The 22,172-nt window shown below is 42.9% G+C and overlaps 3 protein-coding genes and 1 long non-coding RNA gene across 8 annotated transcripts in view; 1 reads left to right on the top strand and 3 right to left on the bottom strand.

Moving 5' to 3' along the window:
* Positions 1–184: 184 nt before the first annotated feature.
* LOC108629512 (transmembrane protein 47) lies at positions 185–5,616 on the bottom strand. 4 transcript variants are annotated; one of them, XM_026817331.1, is made up of 6 exons: positions 5,368–5,616; positions 4,868–4,924; positions 3,744–3,930; positions 3,515–3,664; positions 3,376–3,438; positions 185–3,319 (listed from the first exon to the last, which is right to left on the bottom strand). In XM_026817331.1, the coding sequence occupies exons 2-6, from the start codon at positions 4,916–4,918 to the stop codon at positions 3,078–3,080; spliced, it is 693 nt and encodes a 230-aa protein (XP_026673132.1). In that variant the 5' UTR covers positions 4,919–4,924; positions 5,368–5,616; the 3' UTR covers positions 185–3,077. The 4 variants fall into 4 exon arrangements, with proteins under 4 accessions (XP_026673132.1, XP_017887737.1, XP_026673131.1 ...); XM_018032248.2 differs by having other exon boundaries at positions 185–3,298; positions 5,368–5,612; XM_026817330.1 differs by lacking the exons at positions 4,868–4,924; positions 5,368–5,616 and adding an exon at positions 4,038–4,618.
* LOC113464864 (uncharacterized) lies at positions 5,548–6,634 on the top strand. Its single transcript, XR_003389721.1, has 2 exons — positions 5,548–5,983; positions 6,067–6,634. It is a non-coding gene; the product is annotated as an uncharacterized LOC113464864 (long non-coding RNA).
* Positions 6,635–6,785: 151 nt separating this feature from the next.
* Positions 6,786–8,331, bottom strand: LOC108629415 (eukaryotic translation initiation factor 4E type 3). The gene is made up of 6 exons (XM_018032064.2): positions 8,168–8,331; positions 7,569–7,689; positions 7,384–7,491; positions 7,200–7,322; positions 7,032–7,128; positions 6,786–6,959 (listed from the first exon to the last, which is right to left on the bottom strand). The coding sequence occupies exons 1-6, from the start codon at positions 8,314–8,316 to the stop codon at positions 6,925–6,927; spliced, it is 633 nt and encodes a 210-aa protein (XP_017887553.1). The 5' UTR covers positions 8,317–8,331; the 3' UTR covers positions 6,786–6,924.
* A 123-nt stretch (positions 8,332–8,454) lies between these two features.
* Positions 8,455–22,172, bottom strand: part of LOC108629505 (uncharacterized) — an 86,403-nt gene continuing 72,685 nt past the window's right edge. For both annotated transcript variants that reach the window (XM_018032230.2, XM_018032231.2), the window contains 3 exons: positions 13,124–16,497; positions 11,878–12,343; positions 8,455–11,254 (listed from right to left, as the gene is read on the bottom strand). In XM_018032230.2, coding sequence (XP_017887719.1) covers positions 11,928–12,343; positions 13,124–15,281 — 2,574 coding nt within the window. In that variant the 5' untranslated portion in view covers positions 15,282–16,497 and the 3' untranslated portion in view covers positions 8,455–11,254; positions 11,878–11,927. The remainder of the gene's footprint in view (positions 11,255–11,877; positions 12,344–13,123; positions 16,498–22,172) is intronic.

Below are 22,172 nucleotides of genomic sequence, written 5' to 3'. Positions count from 1 at the left end.
CTTATCGAAAAGGAACAAAACCGCTTTGAGAAATGAAAATGTTGCGTTCGATTCAGTAATTTTCATTATTTGTATCGCTACATCGTTGGATATTATAATTATTTGGAAACGAATATAGCCTTCTTTATCCTCTCCATTTGATTTTCACTTAGCTGCGTGGGACTGAATAATGTATGAGCGTTAATTTTCAGGTATATAGGTACTTTATTCTTTGTACAATTTGACGATATGTTTTACATTGTAATATGGCGCATAAATAATTTTCTACTAACATCATTTTCAATATTTCTCGATAAGGAAAACGAATTTATACCCTTTATCTTCTCTTAATCTGATAATATTTCTCATGATACCTACTACGATATGCGTGGATAAGTACGATATGTGTACTATACAATGTTATGAAATGTTAAGTATTACGTTTCGCTACTTCGTCAATTTAGTTTAGGTGACACCTTTTGCACGTACAATGAATCCCACTACGACATAGTTTTGTTCTTGTAAATAGTTGATTCGATTAAACGATATCCTTCTAACACGTCGAAGTATAATGCGGGTTGTATAAAATAATAAGAAAACCATCGTCGAAACGGTCCTCTGAAAACGTAAGTTTCTCTATCGCGTTCCTCTGTTCTTTGGGAATTGAATAAGCATAAAGGAAGCACATAACAGACAAAACGACACGGCCATCATCCGATTTAAACGTTAGCTAAAATATACACGACAGAGAATCCGTTTTTTGTTAGATAAGTAACTGTATATGTATAATATATATATATACGTAACAAACCGCTAGTGTTTCTTTTATTTTTACTCTGGTATGGTGCTCTATTAATTCTACATAATATATCTATAATCGTTTAATTACAATCATCTCGTTTGTTTCCTTACACATACCTGTATCGTGATAGCAGAGCAAAGAATTAACTGGTTATCTACATACACTGCAATTCTAATTGAAAGATACAAGCCCGATCACGAATACTCAATTCACTATACATAATTTTCCGATAAGTCGGTTGTACGCTTAGTCTTATACAAGATACTTTAGTTGTTCGTTAAAAGTATATCAAAAATCGAAAGGCGCAAATCGACAGTGTTTGGTAAAGAATTAAACTCACTGTTCTCTCATTTAAACATTCTTAGCGTTAAAATTACGAATTATTACTTTCGCGATAGAAAGCACGATCATCGCGATTATATCTGCAGGTGTATCGTTCTATTACATGTATTTATAAAATACCTATATATACATATACGTACACGTATGTAATGCAGATAACATAATAGATAATACCTGCCCGAGCTGCCTCTATTCCATCGCACACATAAACATTTGGTGCTGTGTGTGTTCGAACATAAAAAATGTTATTACATGACTCGTATGGGGAAGTGAACGGAAGTCATGAACATTTACACGATTCGAAATCAGGCGAAAGAAGAAAGAAATACGGTTACCAATTAAGAGTTACTATGTAATGTATAATACTGCTAGAAATTGTATTTTCGTCCTGTAACGAATCTTCGATGCTACCCTCTCGACTTTTCTTTTTACCAATTGTAACATCGAAGATAGATCGTTACCGTGAATGCTAGAACGCGTACATACGTCAGCTCTCACATTGCATACATGTTCATTTTTGGTAAGTGATGATGATTCAGTATGATTATCCTCGGTACGACGACGCATACTAATCTTTCCCCTCGTCATATAAAATTAACATGCTTAAAACAATGTTTTAAGGAATTTCGATCAATTCGATTTAGTTGGATTAACTTAGTCATAAAAATAAATGCGTAGTTTCAGCAAATTTAATAGATAAATTCTCTAAACTAATTTAAAGCAAAGTATAATTATTGTCTAATCTTATTGTTATTTTAATAGTGTGAGACGCAGAAAATTTGGAAGAATTACAGGAAATGCTTTTCCCTTGCAAATAAAACTACTTCTCATTCGAACAGCGGTACTCGAAAGATAAAAATTATCGGAGGTAGCATTTGCACGTTTTATAATACAATAGAAAATCGTTTAAAGTTTTATAAACAAAGGAAGACTGGGAGAACGTGTACAAAAATCCCATAAATCTCTGTTAGAAAGAAAATCATTTGATCGACGGTAATTAATGATGTGTGATGTAATGAGTAATGAAGTACTCGATTCTTTCGTAACTGTTGCTTTTTATCTGGCACTAAAGATCAATAAGAATGGTTGGAATTTCGTTCGTGTTCTTAGTGTGCGTGTATATAATCACGAGGTGTCTCGCTTGAAACGATTTTTGGCCAAGTTTTATTAGAAAAAAATATCTATACGAAAGCATAAATATATAAATCTCATTCCTTTGCAAAATTCCAACCAAAAATGTTGGTAAATTCGATTAAAGTAAATTATCACTTTGAATAATAAAAGAAATAGATGGAAGCAAATAATAAATTACTAGCATCTAAATATATACAAATATATCAAAAATTAAAGATAATAAATATTAGCTAAAGCGAAACGAAAATTTTTACATCCCTCGCTCGACTAAAGATAGGCAGTGTCCGATTCTATCAATTCGTATATTCTTTATATCCTTGTCGCTGTGATGTCTGTTTATATAATTTTGCGAACGAGAAACTTGGCGATAATAAATCCGATTGATGTTACACGCATAAGAAACGCAGAAACATCGATGCCGTCACAATGGTATAAAAGAATTAATTGGTAAATTAAAAAGCAATATGGCAAATACACCGCGTAAGATACGTTTGCAACTACGTGATACACGTATCATCGTAGCGAACTAAACGGATCGATGGTCCCGAAATTGTTACTACGAGAAAAATTGTAAATTGGTAACCAATGACGAATTTAATCGGTTCTCGGTCAACTTACAAACCTTGTCGATGAGATGACGTTCGTATATCGTCCGATACATGCCGATGTAACAAGTAGACTATGTATAAAAAACCATTCACTCTTGTACATGTGTACGTATCATTTTCGTCGCGAGTGATGTATGATGTATCAAACGGTGAGGACAGAAAAAGAAGAAATTAATCACCTAGAGAACAACGTCGGGCAGGGAGCAATGCCACTAGGCTAATTGCGTCCCACTTCGTCCACCATGATGTCCCATACCAATCATAGAACCACCACCGCCGCCGCCGATGTCGTCGCGCACGATCTTCCTCTCCTTATAATAAATTTCTTCGCTCTCCTTGTCGCATAACAGCAATACCGCTCCCCCGAACAAGAATATGGCTGCACCCCAGCCGACTCCGTACGCCCAACCAAACTCCCACATTGGTCGGTTTCCTGTAACATCAGTTTTCGTTCCTAATTAAACGCAATGGAGACGGAAGACGTGGATCGCGAGTGTCCTACGAACTTACCGAGATTAAGCTCTGCCGCGAAGCACACTGGATATATTACTAGGGCTATTAAAAGTGACACCACTGTAACACACGAAGGAACGTCAATGTCGTTTAGAATATACATATCGTCGAATGAACGTGGATAAACGAATCTTACATGCAAATCCCATGCAGAAGACTGCGAATCTATAATATTTGTGCTTCTCGCGGTTATCCTGTGATCTCAGGCCAAGACCAGTGAAGACCGTTGCTGCGATGTCCGTTATCAGACAGACCACACATAAGGCAGCAGCTGCTTTTATGTAAGCTGCGAGAACAGATGTAATTAATCGATCAAGTAAAATCGAATGCTATGAAAATCTTGACAAGAGTTCCCTTGTTCTTACCAACGTCTCTGGCTTGGAAACATCCTGCAGAGTCTGGCACGTTAAATGGCAGAGGTGTGGGTGCAGTCTCTTCTATACAATGTGCAAACAGACCTTGCCTCCATCCTAACGACATCAACCAGTCGGTGGAAGCCAGACCCATTATCATCAACAATATTACAATGATTCCACATATGAAAGCTATCACCTGTAACACAAGAGGAGCGTTCCACTTTTAAGAAAACGATTACTTGAATTATAAAACGTCGCCTGCAACGCACGTATTGCGTCTACGTATTCGTAAAATGAATCTACCTGTGCGATCTCGGTATCGCCCATGTGATCTTCCGCGACCGTGTACATGATCATTGTACATTCACCGCGCACTTCTCAAGATTAGTCCCGATGGACGAAACCGTGGGAGTTTGGCTATCTAACTTGGAACGGAATCACAAACCATTCACGCTCTTTTCGATTTCTTCGGCGAGCACCGTTTACGGGACATCGTACACTCTTCCGCGGATCACTCTCGACAGATGACGAGGCAGCATTTAGAGACGATTCGAAGACGCGAAACTCTCGTGAACGACCAACACCTTCGGGGTAAACACAGTTCGCGTCTCTCGTGTGCACGTTCGATTTTCACAAGACCTTTCCCGGGATCGCAAAGAACGTCGCACGAATTACATCGTTATCGTGGGTAAACAGATATTTTCTCGCGATTCGTTCGCTGAATCTCGCGAAAAAAGTCGCACGGCCGACGAGGTCAAGCGGAGGCTGTCAGGCTGTCTCGAGACCCGAGTCGAGGGAGTAATTGGGTTCCAGGGAAGCTGCGCCCATTAAAGGTCGTGGCGCAGTGCGCGAACGTGATGGAGGGTGCTTTTTAGCGTAGGAACGAAACTTGAGACGGACGCCTCCGTTTATAAAAACATTTTCTAATCAATCTGTCTGTAAAAATGGAGCTTCCGATTCGAAATCAAGTGTCGAAATTTCTGCTCAACCTTTTTTCGTATCGTACCCATCTTATATTACGTACTCTGTTATAAAAACCCGATATGGCAATGATTGTTGTTACAAGTATCATCTTGAAGTAATTTTACTTGAATAACGATCTGTTGAAATAAAAGGGCAAGGATATAGCTTACCTTCAAGGGCCTGGTGATAGTGATTGTTTCGATGGTGGTCGTTTGCGACATTTTCGACTGTAATAAAAATAACATGAACATGTAACAAAATAAAATAGAAAAACTAATGTCAACGAAAATAATTGTATGAGTATCTGAGGTCTGTAAAAATTGTACTAGTACCGAAAGAAACAAATGAGAAGACTAATGAATATTAATAGTGTTAAATCAGATAAAAGGGTATATTTATTGATAGGGTTGGTTCGTATAATTAACATTTATTCTCTCTACAAGTTTATACATAAATGTAGGAATTTCTCTCTCTGTAAATATTGTTATCATCTGTAGTAAGTAAATACTGGTATCGTTTTTATCACCATTTCTGGGTTTGTAACTTGCAAGCATCGTAATGTATTATACAGAGAATATTAGTTTGATTAATATAAACGTTTTTTATCATTCAATGAAAGATTTCTCAGTAATAAATAAAACACTTGGTTAGAACTAACTGAAACACTTACAAAGTGGTTATTATGTTCACTGTACAAGCTTATTAAACCTCGTATTATGCATCAGATATTAAATGAATGGATGTGACTTTAGAGACTGATAACTAGCAGAGTCGTAGATACGCGAGCACGAGATTTCCGAGTTAACAATACCGCTGTTCGGTTTTAAGGATGGTGTCACTTAAAATGTCAACAATACGTTTCGACAATGCGTTCACTATTGTTATATGACTATGCGTGCATCGCGTACTGCTGACACACATACAAGAAGCATGGATTGAGTCAGTCAGTGAGTAATCGCTGTAAAAGCGTGTAAGGGACGAACATTCTTATTGGCTCTCGTCCCGCCGAGATTACTGACGTCGAACTGCTTGATGCTTCATCTACTTTCCTACTTTCCTTCGTCGACGAATAAAATCTCGCTGCTCACTCAGTCCACGTGTTACTTCCAATGGAAAAACCAATTTATACGAGTTGTAGTTCATACACGAGTCTCTTCAAACTTCAGATTCTGTTTTGTTCGTATTATAAGTAATTATTAATAGTATAAAATAAGATAAAATGTGGAAACTTGTGCGCATGTGACACTTGACTTCAAAGATTTTGTATGGATTACGATAGTCCATAGGTAGTCGAAAAGCGGACCGATATTACTTATAAGTCTATCAATACAATTACATTTATATTTATATATTTATTTATTTCCTGCAGGCATATTTTACCGTATTCAACAAATTGTAGTTCCGTCTTTTCCCACGTGGGTAGTGGTAGCATGACTATCTTTCCAAGTTCCTCCACAATGATTTCGCACTGAACAGGTACCACATACTATATATTATATACTAAAGAGTGCCCTTTATATATATTTTGTACATTTGAAAGTTTAATTAATAAAGAAACTCATGTTCTCCTGATACAAAATCCAATTTTTGGAATTGCGACGTCGCGGTAGAATTTAATGCTACCTCCTATGGTCTTATGTTCTCCTGATACAAAGTCCAAAAATCCGAATTTATTGAAAGAATTTAACGTTGTAACAGGAGAATATAATGAGTGAAGTGATGTCCTTTCCTGGAATTCTGTGACGTCATAATTCCAAGAATATCTGAGCATAAAATTTCAAGCGCTGACAACTAATGTAATAGTGACCACGGCTAGTTTATCGAGTTTCCTGTTTCGGAATTATATATACAGGTATTTGACTGTACTCTTAATTCGTGATTCTAATATACTGTAAAACGCAAAGAATATCAGATTAATAAATACCAATTGCGCTCTATATATGACCAGTAGACATTCTTTATTGGGATAGAATAAGATTAGGCAAATGTGCAACAATTCAAAATATATTTGTAAGTATAAAAATATATTTGACAATCTTAAGTCTATGCGTAGAACGTTGCAATCCTTGTAAATGTATTTCACGATTAGTCATTGTTAAGAAACAATTTATTATTAACAAATAAAGTTTAACATTTCTTTGTATATAAGTAGAATCATTTTCTTCTTGATTGATCTAATCAGATTTTTGATCGTTCCTAAGAAGTATTGCAAACTCATGGTAGCATTTCAACGACGACCATAAGCATGATGCGATTGATGCGCTGCAACATGAATACAACACATAAAATAAAGATTAATGATTTCGAAGAACTTATGTTCGATCTTAGACTTACGTTTATAAAGTTCTTGAAACTTTGTATTAGGTAACAGAGAGTGGACTTTATCCAACACTGTAGCCTTTGACGCCAAAGACGCATTCATGTTCCAAATCTGTAAGAAGACTTTGTGTCGTGATTCATGTCTTCTGGAATAATTTTGTGGTGGTGGTTCTATATTATTACTTGGATAATGTCTTCTCTTTCTCTTATAGACACAGTCACTCCGCAAACTTCGTCACCTTCCATGACGCAATCGGCAAATTGTTCTCCAATAGCAGCGAGCACCATTTCTTTCCAAATTGTTTCCTACAAACGATGAGATCAGCATTAATAAGATGGTCAAAGTAATCAACATTCTAAGACCTACAGTATCAGATTTATAGCACTTCAATCTCCATGTTCCACCATTCTGATTGATAGGCTCTTCCCATAATGGATATCTTTCATCTCTCATTAAATGATAGCTATACCTGACCTATCGCAGAGTTAACACTTGTTTATATGTATTCTCGAACGCGTAAGTATAGTGTAAGAAATTGGACAGGAGCTTACTTGTACAGCACTGGCTTTTGGTATATTATTGAAGACAGCCCAAAAGCTTTGTACAGTGTTCACAGTATAAATCTTCGTTAAATTTTGTTTATACTCCTCTACAGTTGTGCCAGATATAGCTCTGTCAATTTTATCAACTCTTTAGAACTTTCTATACACGCTATGAGCAAACAACGATCCAATGCTATCAGGATTAATTTTTATTCACACATCTTTAAATAATAACAAGCGGACAGACACTATTACTAAAATAATCTTTCTCCTAGTCCAAGTCTACAATCTTAAAATCCTATTATATGCAGTTAGTACGAGTGATTGCATCAATTATACGACTTATCAGTTTTTAGTTTTATTAAAAAATCTTTGTACAAATTCACGTATGACGTTGATACAATGAGAAGTAAAGCGATGAATAATATGGTCTAACGTTATTATGGGTAGTTTAACTCTGTAAAATATTTCTCGCTGTTCACAATTATTTCCTGACGTTAATATCAGAGACGTTTGTCAGAATTCTCGTATCAATCAAGTTAAGATAAGAAGTATATAGACGTGCAGCGAATTCGATAGTTGACGGAATAGAAAATAGGCATTCTTACCTGTCCAACCAGAAAGTCCAGGCGGACTGCAACGGTATCCCCGATGTTTCATGTTCTTCGATCGTTTTGACTGTTTCATCTGAAAATACCGGCGACTTCGACAAGTCCGTCGAGCAGTCCTCTTTCAAGTTGCACTCGATCGCAGCCATGTTCGAAGCGACACACATTATACATTATATATATATATATATATGTGACGTGTAGCGCAAGGCAAGTGACGTCATTAGAAATCGTAATGTCAAAAATCATATGATCGGGGGAAAAACAAAGATAACGAACGATTCATCTTCGATGGAAGATAGTCGTCGATATTTTAATCACGGTTTCAATAAGCATTATTATACAATCATTATCGTCCTAATGTATTTACCGGTCCCGGAATTTTTGAAGGGAAAACTTTACGTCCTCAGCAATTGTACATGTACGATCCATGCAAAAGAACGACTAGAATTTTACATATAAGGTTTATTAAATATTTTTTTATGTACAGTGTTCTTGACATACTTGCGTTATCTATACAGAATTGCTTTTACATCGTGACATAGGTCGGCAGACAAACACGTATTCAAATGCTTTCCTTCTTCCCCGTCTTCTGCCTAAACGACGGTACAAATTTCGACAAGCGACCTTTCAAATAAAATGTATAAATCGCGTTAAATATTATTCGTTGGGAATAGCACCGTTCGATTTATGATCAAGCCCACGACGGTTTGATGGTCGTTAAAAGAATAGCGGTCGTAAAAATAATGTAACATTGTAACGTGCAATGAAATATTAAAAAACAAGTCGGAATGTTATGGAAACAGATCGGATCCTAAATAACTTTCGATTAAAGATGACGTGGGGAACGAATTTTGCGAGATGATCAAGAAAATCAGGAGAAACCATAAGTTCTTTCGCAAAAGAAGCTTTTTATTTACATTTGTTCGTCTTTCTTCAGCACTATATTCATTTTAGTCTAGTAATTGCAATGAAATCCAACAAAACCGATCGCACTCACACGGATCATCTTGCTGTGGAATGTTTCGCATATAATAAATACAGCTTTCGACATAAATAAAACGATACGACTGTTGCATTTACAACCGAGAACGAGATAGAGGATAGGTAGGATGGAGGATAGGAGGTACGTGTATAGTGAACGGGATTTCGTAGTACGATCGTAGCTGGGTAGACGAGTGCATACTCGTTTAATGCGTGTATGTTTCCTCTGTTTGTGAATCTCGGTGCTTGCATTCGGATAAAACCTGCGCGGGTTCTATCAGAAACGAATTTTAATGTATCTACTCACGACGAGCCCGTATACCTTATTTACAACGTCCATATAAACATATACACTGCGCTGTGACCGCTCGTTAAAACTATTATCGATATTAAGTAGAAGGTTCTTCGATACTTCGTGAAAGATTTTAACGACAGGGTTTCGATTATTCGGTTCTCGACTGGAGACATGCATTTCGTAGAAACGTAATTAATCGAGAATTTCTTACGCATAGCATCAGAGTACATTAGAGTGAACACTAGGCTTTGACAACCGAGAGAGATAATCGAAATCTTACCGTGTCCCAGTACCGTACGTTTTGTACCTCAGGTTCGATACGGAAAAGAAGTCGCGACAATAAGTAAGATAATTCGACAAATTGAAATTAAGGGGGTGGAGAAGAGAATGGAGCAGGAGAAACAAAAGGAATATGCTGGCCTGTGTGCCAAGTATTTAAATGCTTCGTGGTTGTGTCTCCGACGCGGAGAGGAAATATAGTTACATCGTGCTTGTCGCTCGACATTGAATTCGTTTAACAGAAATCGCTGATATCCGTTCCTACGAGCGCAGTAGCATCTACTGGCTACATCGACGTAACTTAATATCGTAACAGAGAATCCTTAATCCAACCCTTAACTGCTAAATCAATCTTACAATTGGACTGAGTGATAAATTATTATCGACTGTACAATGCCGTTAGTCTTTTATTCCTCTTCGACTTCTCTTTGCCCATATTTAACCATTATATTCTTCTTTATACTTGGCCTTTCCTTCGATTCGACGAACAAAAATTACGCGTTACTCATAGCTGCTCGAAATCGCTTTCTCGTGGAGCTATGACAAATTCCTCTCGTTCGTTCTCGATCAGTTTTACTTGGACCACGCGAATGATTTTCCATTCTATTAAATCTTTAGTCTTTTTCCGCTTTCGCTCTTCGTTATAAAATATACTTCCCGTCGATCCCGAACGGGACGTGCGATCTCGAGGAAGGATACGACGACGCGTGTATCGGTTGAACATGTGACCAAATAGACTCCAGCTACGAACGTGAATCTCAATTCCGAGTGCCAACTGAAGTATTAGAAAAAATTTTTTAAAGCGAACTGCTAATCGTAGATACCGCGAACACATTTTGATCGAGTCACGTGTTGCACCGATACTATCCACAGCCGAGTTTTCTCGCTACTCGAAGAAGGAAAAACGAAAGAAAGCTTGCTTCCCTATACAGAAGATTTATCTTTTCTCCCTTTCTCCCCGCGACGAGCGATATACGACTGTTTGTTTAAATCACACGAACCTTAATAAGTACCAAGTGCCTAATCGTAAGGTCAATGTTCGAGATACCCTGAACACTACGCACCCTCAGCGGGTGGTAGAGGATAAGAAACTTCTCTTTACCGAGTTTCGCGTATACATTAATACCCTCCTCGTTTCATTCCCCGCTGCTCGAACTTCGATAATAAATATTACGGTTACCACGGGAGAGACGAGGCGTCGCGTCGTCGGCTCGGACGCGGAAACGCGAAGCGGGAGAATGCGGATGCCGAGTTTCTTATTTTTTTTTATTCTTACTTTTCGCTCATTTTGCGCTTTTATATGTATATGCTCTCGTAAGAAGTCCCCGGCAAATCATTAATGCTACCCACTCGGACTTTCCGCGAAAGCTCGCGATATAGGGTTTGTCTATACACAGGACGTATCTTACATAAAAAGGTAAAGGTAAAAGTAGTTTCTTCGAAGTTGTTTAGACCATTAGTTGTCGCAGTGAGAGCCACGCGGAACATCTTTTTATATCTTTGTTGACGATCTCACCTCTGACCGTAATCTGCAACAGAGAAGATAAGAAAACAATCGTAAGAAACTTGTAATACGTTCCACTTTGCTCGCGTTTTATAGGATAGTAGCTCTAAATCTGCCGTTTATCTACCGTTATCATTAGGACCGTAAGGAATCTCTTAAAAGCTCGTATCCGCTGTACCTACCGGAAGAATTCGCGCTCGCGCTAATTCATTGTTCCTATCAAATTGCTTTTAACAGCGTTGCTATTCCGCCGCTGTAGCGAGAACGAGAGCCAGAGAAAGAGAGAGGGTAACTTGAACCTCCGGTAGGTGAACTTTTTTATCAACTTCTTGGGGAGATAAAACGCGCGGAAGCGTGGAATCTGAACTTTTTTAATGCGACCACGTTATACCCGTTACCTGTTCTTTCATTGTAACCGAATTACGCGCGCTGCATTATGACGTCTAGGCGAAAGATTCTTCCAAGCGAATATTCTTCATCCTTTTTATCGACGATATGCCTTCAGTGAACGGTTATACGAATTGGTTATACGAATAATATTGCCGGATAGCATCTACGATATTACAATTTTCAAGCGACGGCGGCGTTTCGTAAGGGAACTTGAATAACTTTTTATAAAATTTTATATAACGCAGCGTCGATACTCACCAAGACAACGGGAACAAGTAGTTATCATTCTTAACACCCTCATCAGACTTTTACGTATTGATGTACAGCTGGTGGTGAGCCTGATGCTGACTCTGGTGCGAATGTTGGAGAGAGTGTTGATGCTGATGCAGCGCCGGGTGTCTCGCGTTGAACCTTACGCTTCCAGCGAGGGAGCTTCCTCTGCCGTGGGTGCCGACCATGCTCGGGGTGTCGGACAATTCGTCGTCCTCGGCACCCAGACTGCGGAATCTGACGAAACCATCTTCGGCGACGAGCATCGTCGAGCCCGTGGTCGGCGTCTGCTCGTGGCCACCGGTCACCTGCTGCACCGGGGTGTGCCTGTCGCGAGTCTCCGAGTTCCGCATGGTCTGTATACCGTTACCGTGCCGGTTTAACGAACCGCGCCCCTCGTGCGGAAAGTGGCCCATGGTGCCCGACTTGCGAATGGAATGCCTCTCGAAAGTACCTTAAAAAATGAGTTGGTGCTCAGCAAACGCTTTTAAGTTTATATAAAATTTTATTCTAGTTTCTCGATGGCATCTCGTTTACACAAAAGGGGAGGTTCAACTTTTGTCAAGAACAGTGCGAGGGATCTCGGAAAATTACATTCGGATTGAATTTCTTTTATTTTCGAACCGGAGCGGGAATTGACAAAATCAATGTCTCCAGACAATGTGCTATTCCGGTCGACGCTGCCTTAGAGGTAATAGCGCGTCGATTAGAAGACAAAGCGCGGAAAGAACTGCTGATTTCGAGGTTTCAATATTGTACTAATACCGCGAGTCAGCGTTCCGGGGCTCTCTCTCCCTTCTCTTAAAGCGCGCATTGACTGAAACAGCGCGTTATACCCCGCGCGACCTAATTTATCGTTACATGTTGCGAGGGAAAGAGCGAGACAGTAACGTGGAATTAAAATCAAGTTTTTAAAAGAACCTTTACCTCGTCATGAATTTCATTAAAAGACTCTAATAAAAAATGCTCTCTCCGCGGTACGTGCGTTACATTTTACACGCGACCGAGCTTTGAGCGAAAACAGTCTTCCAGGTAAAAGGTGCAGCGTGGAAAATGAAAAACCGCCAATCAGCAGTTTATAAAATATCCCAGAGCACGTATGTCAGCAGGGAATTCGGTTTTAAACGAGATGGTAAGAGAAATAGGTGAGAACGGTGTTATTCGTGAACCGGAAACGAGATCGGAGAACGGTCATCAGCCGATCGAGACCGTAACGTCGAATATCGCTGGTTACCTGATATGTTCAAATGCTCGGGTAGCGTGTTCAGCGGGAATCCGTCATCGTAAACCTGTTTCCCGGTCCTCATCGTGTAGTTCTGTATCGCCTGGTTGGTACTGCAGATAGCCGGGTAAAGAACATCGTCCATGTTCTCGGTGGATGTGGAGTTGCCGCAGGGAAACAGAGCGAAACCAGAATGCACCGGGTGTTGCTGCAGCTGTTTCTCCCTCAACGGGTACTGAGACAGACTGGCTACCCAGGCGAGGAGCCCGCACACCGCCAGTTCCAACAGCCTGACGGAGAACTGCCAGCCCCACCAGAGCCAAGGATACGACTGCGGTCGTTCCTGGACGTTGCCGAAGATGCCGTACAATTGGACGAAGCCCATCAGGATGAAGACGACAGCTGTAGCGATGCTGGTGGTGATGGCCGTGCTCAGGGCCACCGTGGTAGGATCGGCGCCGACTATGTGATTCGCTCCGGCGGTCTTGTTGTTGGTCAACAAGATTTGCGAACGCACCACTCGGTACACGTACATGTAACCGAGCCCGAGGGTCACGCAGACGATGATGTAGATACACTGACAGATCAGCGGCAGTATCTTGGCCTCGTCCTGGTAACCGAGCACGTGCGTCGACACGTGAAGAGAGATACAGAGGACGCAGTGTATCGTCGACGCCAGGATCAACGCGATCGGCGAGAGAAACCTGTTGTTCAACGACGGCGCCTCGGAGCAACGCGCGAGGTAGAGGACCAGAGTGGCGAACGCGCTGGACAGCAACGGCGCGGGGAGGTACATGAGCACTCGGGACAGGGGTTCGGGCAACGAATGGCCCAGATTGTAAGCGTCGTAAAACAGATGAAAGCACCTAAGAGTGCAGACGGTGGTGAGGAGCAGGTGAACCGTGAGGAAATACGATTGGGTGAGGAGATTCGTTGCCTCGTTGAAACGTACGATCTTGTAGATCGAGTATAGAGCCATTAACGTGAAGAGGATCGCGGCCACGTATACGTGAAGGAACCAGGCGACCCGCCAAGTGGATTCGAGCGGATGCTGCGTGTCGACCTGCGGCACGTTGCGATCGTCGGCCTCGTTCGGCCTCTTCGGGGGTGGCGCGGGCGGCTGTGGCTGAGGATACGGCAGTCTCTCCGTGTCCACGATTTCAATGTTTTCCGTCTTGAAACCGTTCTCGGTTCTGAGGCCGTGGTAACCGTCGTCGTCGTGCCTCCTGGTGTTCGGCAGGTTGAAGATCGTCGGCTGCGTAGCGGACTTGGAGGGATTCAACGTGCTGAACGTCCTGGCCGTCGTAGTGGGCGGCATGGTCATCTTCTCCGTAGTCGGAACTACGGGCGCGTTATGCGGCGGGGTCTTTGTGGCCAGGGGTTTTAACAGGATTTCAGGGATATCCTGTTTCTTACCGTTGCTGCCGGAGAGTATCCTGGAGATGCTCGGGTAGTGCAGGGTGGGCACGAACTCGTTTGTATTGTTTCTCCTGTCGGAGTCGCTGGACTCGACCACGTTCTGCTCCTTGCTGGGTGTGTTCAGAGGCTTGTTTCTCGAATGCGAATGCCTCTCCGGCACTTGGGACGGGCCCTTGAGGTCGGGTGGCCTGATGGGTATCCTCTCGTGGGCCGGCGTGCCGCTGGGCGGTGGCACCGGTCTTTTGTGACCAGAATGAACGTCCGAGTTGGTTCCTCTAAGCGTCGGCTTATTCGCGAACGGATGGAGGTACTCGGGTGGCAGTGGGGGAGTGAACAGAGCGCGAGAAGGGGGCGCGTACGAGGGTAACTCGCGGAACACCGGCGACACGGTCGCCCGGGGAACAGGAGGAGGGTATCTGACGGTAGGAATCGTCGGACTGGCCGTCGTCGTCGTCGTTGTCGTCGTCGTCGTAGTCGTAGTGGTGGTCGTCAAGGGTGACGGCACCGTCGACAGGGTCGTGCTGGCCGAGACTTGGGCATCATAGGCCGGCACGCTACGCTTGGTGGTCGCTGAACTGTGCGCCACTTTGCTGAATATCGCCGCGATGTTCTTCTCCAACGCGGTATTGTCCAAGTTGAAGATCGGGCTGTTCGGTCCACCGTCGCCGCTCGCCGAAGAGAGCGGGATCGAGCAGAAGCATAGGACGAGAAGCATCAGCGTCGACGGGAGCGGACGCGTCGTTGAGGTCATGATAACAACGATGCTCGATAGCGGGAGAACCTGAAGCGGGAGAAGCACCAACAGCCTAAGCGTTCAGCCGGGCATCGGTTCATTCCATAACCGAGAATAGAAAACGAGAGAGCCCTGTGCCGGGACGCGCACGACTACGAGCAAGTACACTCAACGTTCTAAGGACACTTGTGACGACGTCTGTGTATCTTCCTCTAACGAATCCCTATTTTATCTGCCCTTCGGCTTCGGCTCGCCGCGCTCTTCTTTCGGAAACTTTTGTCGGTATTGCGGGCTACAGCCTCACAGCAAGTCTCGTCATCTCCAACTCAAATATTACATTTCTAAACGTTCTAGACGGCGGCGAGTGCATTCCACTTTGCCGAAACCCCTTGCCGCCTTCTCCGTTTCTCTATGGATAATAACTGTATCACTGGCCTGATCTTTGGGAGTGGTTCCGTGGTCAATTCGATCGGTGCTCCGACTACTCGAATTCCTCTTCGAGCGATCCGTATCGTTCCTCTTCTCCGTTATCCGTCGAGTACGCGCTCGACTATCTACATTTTCGAACGACGGCGCCGCGAGACCAAATTTCCACGCGATTCGCCGCCAGGACCGATCGACTGCGAATTGGAAATTAAGAATGGATCGCTGACTATACCCTCTCTGTCGATGGTCGCCACCGATCTCTTTTCAACGTCTATAGAGAAGCAGCAAACACAGAGAGTACACTCGCTCCTTTTCTCTATTTCGTTAAGGGTACAGTGGAAAGCTCCGTACACGAGCGACTATTACCGGCTTGCCTCGTGTACTTGCATTATATCATCGGGATTCAATAACCCTCGGATTATTTCGCCGTGGTAACGGCGTTACAACGTTGCCTTGTTCCCAGGGCAAGACTCGATTTAAAACCTATCTACTTTTACGGACGATAGAACCGAGGCGAACTTGTTAGCCGGGCTTAATCCGATATCATCATTGCTCGAAGCCATCCCAGATTCGCGAGAGCCTCGGGCGGAACCTGAATTCCTGGGGGTACATTTAATGTGTGGAATCAGTCGGTGTGTTCCTTCTGGATGAGATGCTCCCGTAGTTACCGCGTCCATTCATTTCCTCGAAACGTGTGCGCCACCGAGAGCTGCCTTTTATCCCTTTCTCTCCTCTCTCTCTCTCGATGCTCGCTCCGCGCCGAAACCACTTTTCGCCTCTTCGAACGGTGTCTGTGAATCACCGGCACCTGCAAAAAGGATTTCATTGTTAATTTACCTCTATAACCGCGACCAGTTAAACGTTATTCCGCTCTATCGACTTGGTTTCAGAAACGTTTACGCTCGTTTCTCCCCGAAAAGCGTAACCGAACGTGAAAGAAGATCGTGTCGTTCCGACCAGCAAGTTGGGGATCCACTTTTACTTTCACCGCGCGATAATTTCGTTCCGCGTTCAGCTCCACGTCGCATAAATTTCGCGGGCAGGAACGATTTCGACGTAATGTAATTAAACGTAATTAAGCCTAATCAACGATCCATTTTTCGGTGTATCCGTAGCTTTCCGGTATATCACCGTTTACATTTTCCGGGCGTAATAATATCGATGATACCAGGTAACGCAAACGTAGTTAACAAATTATTTTAACGTCAGAGACAGGTGTTTTACGAGGTATTTTACGGCCAGCCGTGCCCGCTTTCAGCCCGGAAATGTTTAACACGAATTTGCCATCTGTTTTTGAAATTCTCCCAGGTTGATAATCCGGTTCGGGTCACCTACGTATCGTAACGCCGAGGAAAATGTTTGAAACTCGCTCCGACAGATACATCTTTCTGTCCCTATTGATTCTGAACATGTCCGACGAACGAGAGCTAGACAGATAATTTTTAGAGTGTATCCATTAAACGAGTTCAAGTTTCGCGATAAAGAATCTTGGTGGCAAAGAAAGGACCAAGTAAACGGGTCATAGAGCAGAGAAATTAAAGATCGTGGAGAGGCAGGTTGTCTGAATAGGGCGCGGGAAATGTAGGTTCCATTGAAACAGCGCTTACGTAGAGTATAGGGAGAGCGCAGATAAGACACGTAAGCCAATACGGAGTAAGAAAAGAAGGAAAAGGCGGGTGAAGTTCCACTTAAAATTGCCGTCGCTGAGCGCACAATGACGCGCGCGAGACGGCGAGGACCCGGTTTAAAAATTTAATTTTACGTTAACAATCGATCGTAAATTGAGCCGCGTCAGGGACAGGGCGACGGGTATTAAATTTCGGATGTGTGTAAGGTGGAAGACGGAAGCCGTTCGAACGTAGACGACTCGGGCTACACGAGGATGCGCGTCACAGGAAATTGCTCGACCGACTAAAAAGGAATACGTCTCGCTGACTCAGTTTTCGATCATCGCGTTGCCATTAATTACGGTTCATAGAGTTACCAGAGGGGACGTCCTCGTGTCCAGATAGTTTACAAAATCCTGTATGGCTTTTCATTATAATTATTCGTTTCCCCGATTCACCAGGATAATTCCATTCCGTGGAGGATTTTGGTGATATTCGAAATGGCACCGTAATGGGGGATTTGAACGGGTAATCGATGATTAACGCGGATTACGCTCGCGCGTAGGTAAGCACGGGAAAATCACTGTATCGCGTTAAACAATGGAGTAGGGACGGGGGACCTACGCCGATAAAGTAAATCTCATTTTGTCGAATACTAATTTGTGTTCGGTAATAAGTTTGATGCCGTGTTCGCGGAACCGGTGTCAGAGTCGCGTCAAACGTGCTCTGTGAGAAATTGTACCACATGGAATTATTTACGTTTAAATATTAACAAATGTAATTTAAGATTTGCATACAAAATGCGGAGTTAATCGTGTCACGGTTCAACTTCTAGTTATTTCTGTTATTGCGGATTGAACTTTTGCTACCAGTAATTTTATTACAACTTTTCTTCGCAATTAATATTTCCCATTCGCTCGGGATACGACGAAAATTTGCGGATCAGATTCGTACGAAGCGCAATTATTATACGGAGAATTTCTGTGTCACCTATTTCCGTATTTATATCTTTGTTCCGTGCAAACGCGTCCGCGCGGCAAGCGGAAAATATGTATTTACGGAAGTAACAAATTTCAATGCGTCCGTTCCAGTACACCCCGGGGAGGCTTTGCTCGAAACTTATACACCCGGCAACTTTTCATCGATCGTCGCAGGTGAGCCGATTTCGTGATCGAATGGGACAAAACAGTTATTTATATTCGTGTTACTTAAATTCTACGCGATGTTACGCGCCACACGTTGAAACGCAGAACGTGTAATTCCTATAAACGCATCGGGTTCTCGGTTTGGAGATAATTTTTTTCCTAGACGTGGAGGCGAGATGCGTTTCCTATTCTTTGGAAACGATCATGCAAAACGATCCGCGAATCGCTTTGCCTCGGGCCAAGGAACCGTGGCTAAACGCGACCCGACCGGATCGTAGACGAGCAATTATTAATCGTGCGTCATTACGAGTGGAAATTAATCTCGTCTCCGGAGGGCTTTAGCGAATTCTGTGCGTGCATCGAACTTCGGTCACGCGAAACCGATCCGAGCCAATGAGAAACACGGATCGAAGGAGACGCGGACGCGCAAACTAACGAACGTCACGTGTGTTTGCCAAATTGAACCAACTATCCGTTGAATCGCACCGGATAACTCGCGTTACACGTTCGCAGTTACACTTGGTAAGCGTTAACGCCGGCTATTCAAGAGGCAAACGTTTGCGTCTGAAAAAAGGTCCGACGGATGAACTTGTTTCCGCGGCGATACCGATCAAAGGGCATTAAACAGTTTGAAAAGCCGTTTTTCGTGAAAATCATTGGAATCGTGAGCCACGATAAACTGAACTCGGATCGAGTAAACAACGACCGATGGCATCAAAGTAAATTTCAGTGAGCGGCACGGGCTTTCGCCGCGCTTTTATCCCCAAGAAAGGCCAGTTTCGATTAATTCGTTTCGTTTTACTTCCGGTAGTAAATTTTAATTAAATTTTTCTCACTCCCCGACGAATTCACGGTATGCGCGCACCGAACGAACTCCCGTTCTCGTTTTATTTTGGTTTAAATCCAAACCGGGTCCCGGGAAGTAATTGTAAAAGTTTAACGAATTTCTGGTTATATCGGAACTGACGTCAGACGGTTCTCTCCTCTCTCTCTCTCTCTCTCTCTCTCCGAGGTACGTAACTAAATAATGGCTCACCGGTCGCGCTCGGGTCACGCGTTTCAGGAACGCAGCGCGGTGCCATTTCGTATATCGATGCTTTACGCTAATTGCGACACTGTTTTGCGGAACAAAATTTCATCGGATTCCGATATCCATCCCCCAGTATCCTCGGACCGCGCCTCCAAATTTCAACCTCCCGGAGTCCCGTTTGAAATCCATCAATAAATACTCCGGTATTTAAAGAGAACGTTCCGTTCTTTTAAAACGATACCGTAAATTAAATAAAGATAAAACTCCGGACGCTGATAATCACGCGTCTAACAGGACGCGCCCAGAATTCACGACTTTATCGAATTATATCCGTTCCAGCAAAGACATGGAAATGGTAGGAATGCGAATGGATCGACATTCGAACGTGATATCGCATTTATTGTTAAACCGGCAATGGGACAAAGGGAAACCACCGGGTATGTAACGAACCGTCTAATTCGTGTAATCGTATACGACAGGTTTTATGTCGGGCGAGAACTGGCTGTTTAGTGTTCCGAGCATGTTCCTCGGATAAAAACGGGGTTGAGAACCACATCCTGGAAGGAACGTCCCCTGGAATTGCCATGAAACAAAAGCACGCTTTACACCTCCTCGTAAAAGCACGTACCCATCGTGTACATCCACGCACGTACATCTACACTTCTCAAAGTTTAAACCGTACCAGTGAACGCTTATATCCAAGTGTTCCCCTCGATCTACACCCGATCGAGTCTCGATCTCTCGTAGCCAGACTAATTTCGGTTCGCGTGAAAAGCTACCTTCGGAAACGAAGAGATGAACCGGGATAAGGGAAGGGAGAAGTATGCGAATTGGCGGGAGCAGATGCACGGGAAGACGGATTCCCGTTGAAAACGGTCGGTATCGTAAAAAATAATGGGTTGGAAGAAACGCATTTTGGCACAGGAACCACGATAGCGAGAGATCGGATTCGAGCCAGCGAGAACGATATCTCTTAAACAAATTTTGCGCCCGAAATCGTCGTCACGCGAGTGCACGAGCAATTATCGTACGAAACAATAGCTGATAGATTGCGGCAAGTGTGGCAACGTTTGTTACACAAATTACCACGATCACGGTTAATCTATAATTTATTGACCTTCCATAGGAGGCAAGTGTCCCGATACTTATGGCGGTGCATTCACCGGCCAGTCAGGCTTCCAGCTTTCGCGCATGCATAAAACGAAGGCACATGCTCGGCAGGAACCAGCTGGCCGGGATCGGGACCCGAGCAGTCTCGAGTCACGCGAGGAATTCGCAGCGAGCGCGATGCACCGCCGGGATTACCAACGTTCACTTTCACGCGCAATTATCTACCTTTACGAGCTCGTCTCCCGGGAAGCATTATCGCGAGCGAGACTTCTCATCCTCCTCGAGGAAGACGCGAGAAATTTTCCAATTCCACTTTGTTAGTCGTAACGCGTTGTTCTCTCGCGAGATCGAACCGTTTACACGCGATCGTTGCTTTATGCTCGACCAACACGACCCCCGAAGGAATTCGAAAGTATGCGAGCGAGATATTTACCGATAGATATTCTTCCGTGACTTCGTTCGCATCGAAAATACTTTTTTCTCCGTTCTCGCTCTTGCTTTGTATCCACCCAGGGAAATAGAAGAGAGCATCGCGGGGCGTCGACTACACTCGGTTTTCTGCGTCTCGGATGTTTAAAATTGAGAAATATGGGAATTCGCGAGCCTGGCAAATGTTTCTACAGGGTACATATATGCTAAACCGGATCTCGACGATGGGATTCTAAGGATTTTTCGCATTTTTTCCTAGTTTAATACCTCGCGGAACGGCGTTAGAAAATCTTGTTGCGAAAGCACGGCTGATAAAATGGAAGCGCGTGGATTACGATCAAATTTTATTCGGCATTACGATAACCAAGAGCAATATAGTTGTACACTGTCCCGCGAAAACTTCTAATTGGTCTACGAACTACGAACTTCCACCGCCTCCCTCGTTCTTGTTCGTCCCGACACAGATTACCATCTATTTAAAAGTCCGCGGCAGTTTTTCAAAAAACACAGAAATAGTGAAAGGGGAGAATAAGAACAAGAAACCGGACTGATTAACGAAGAAACTATGCTCTTTGAATGCGAGATTAAAAAACTTTCCTCCCCTGTCTAAGGGAATGCACACAGGCTAACAAAGTGCCCTTTGGCGAACAGACCCAGCGGTCGGTACAACGTGATATTTCAAAAGTCATTACCCAGTCAAATATGATAATCACATAATATCCGTTTTGAAAATGACTTAAGGATGTATTGGCTATACAATCAATCCCAAAACGCATTTTTTAAAAAGAAATCAGACGTCGGAAGAACATTGCTAATAATAAACAACAAAAAAAAATTTTCGATTTTTCCGAGATTTTTCCAAGGGGTACCCCTTCAATTTCTTCCAAATTTTCGTTTTTGGCCAATAACTCCCAAACCGTTGGACATACGGAAAAATCGCATAGGACCTTTCTTGTAGAGGACGACGAGATCTACAATTTCCATGTAAAAATTTTTCGTTAGCGTTAATAGTTAACGAGTAATTTGCAAAAAACTGTTTTTTAGTTTTTCGTCAATAACTCGTTAAATATTAATGCTAGCAAGAAAATTTTATACAGAAATTGTAGATCTCGTCGTCTTCTATAAGAAAGGTCCTACGCAATTTTTCTGTAGAACCAACGGT

Source organism: Ceratina calcarata, unplaced genomic scaffold (assembly GCF_001652005.2).
Source record: "Ceratina calcarata isolate Rehan_Ccalc_2016 unplaced genomic scaffold, ASM165200v1 scaffold569.2, whole genome shotgun sequence".
Classification (NCBI taxonomy): Eukaryota; Metazoa; Arthropoda; class Insecta; order Hymenoptera; family Apidae; genus Ceratina; species Ceratina calcarata.
This window is presented reverse-complemented; position numbering and strand designations above follow the sequence as displayed.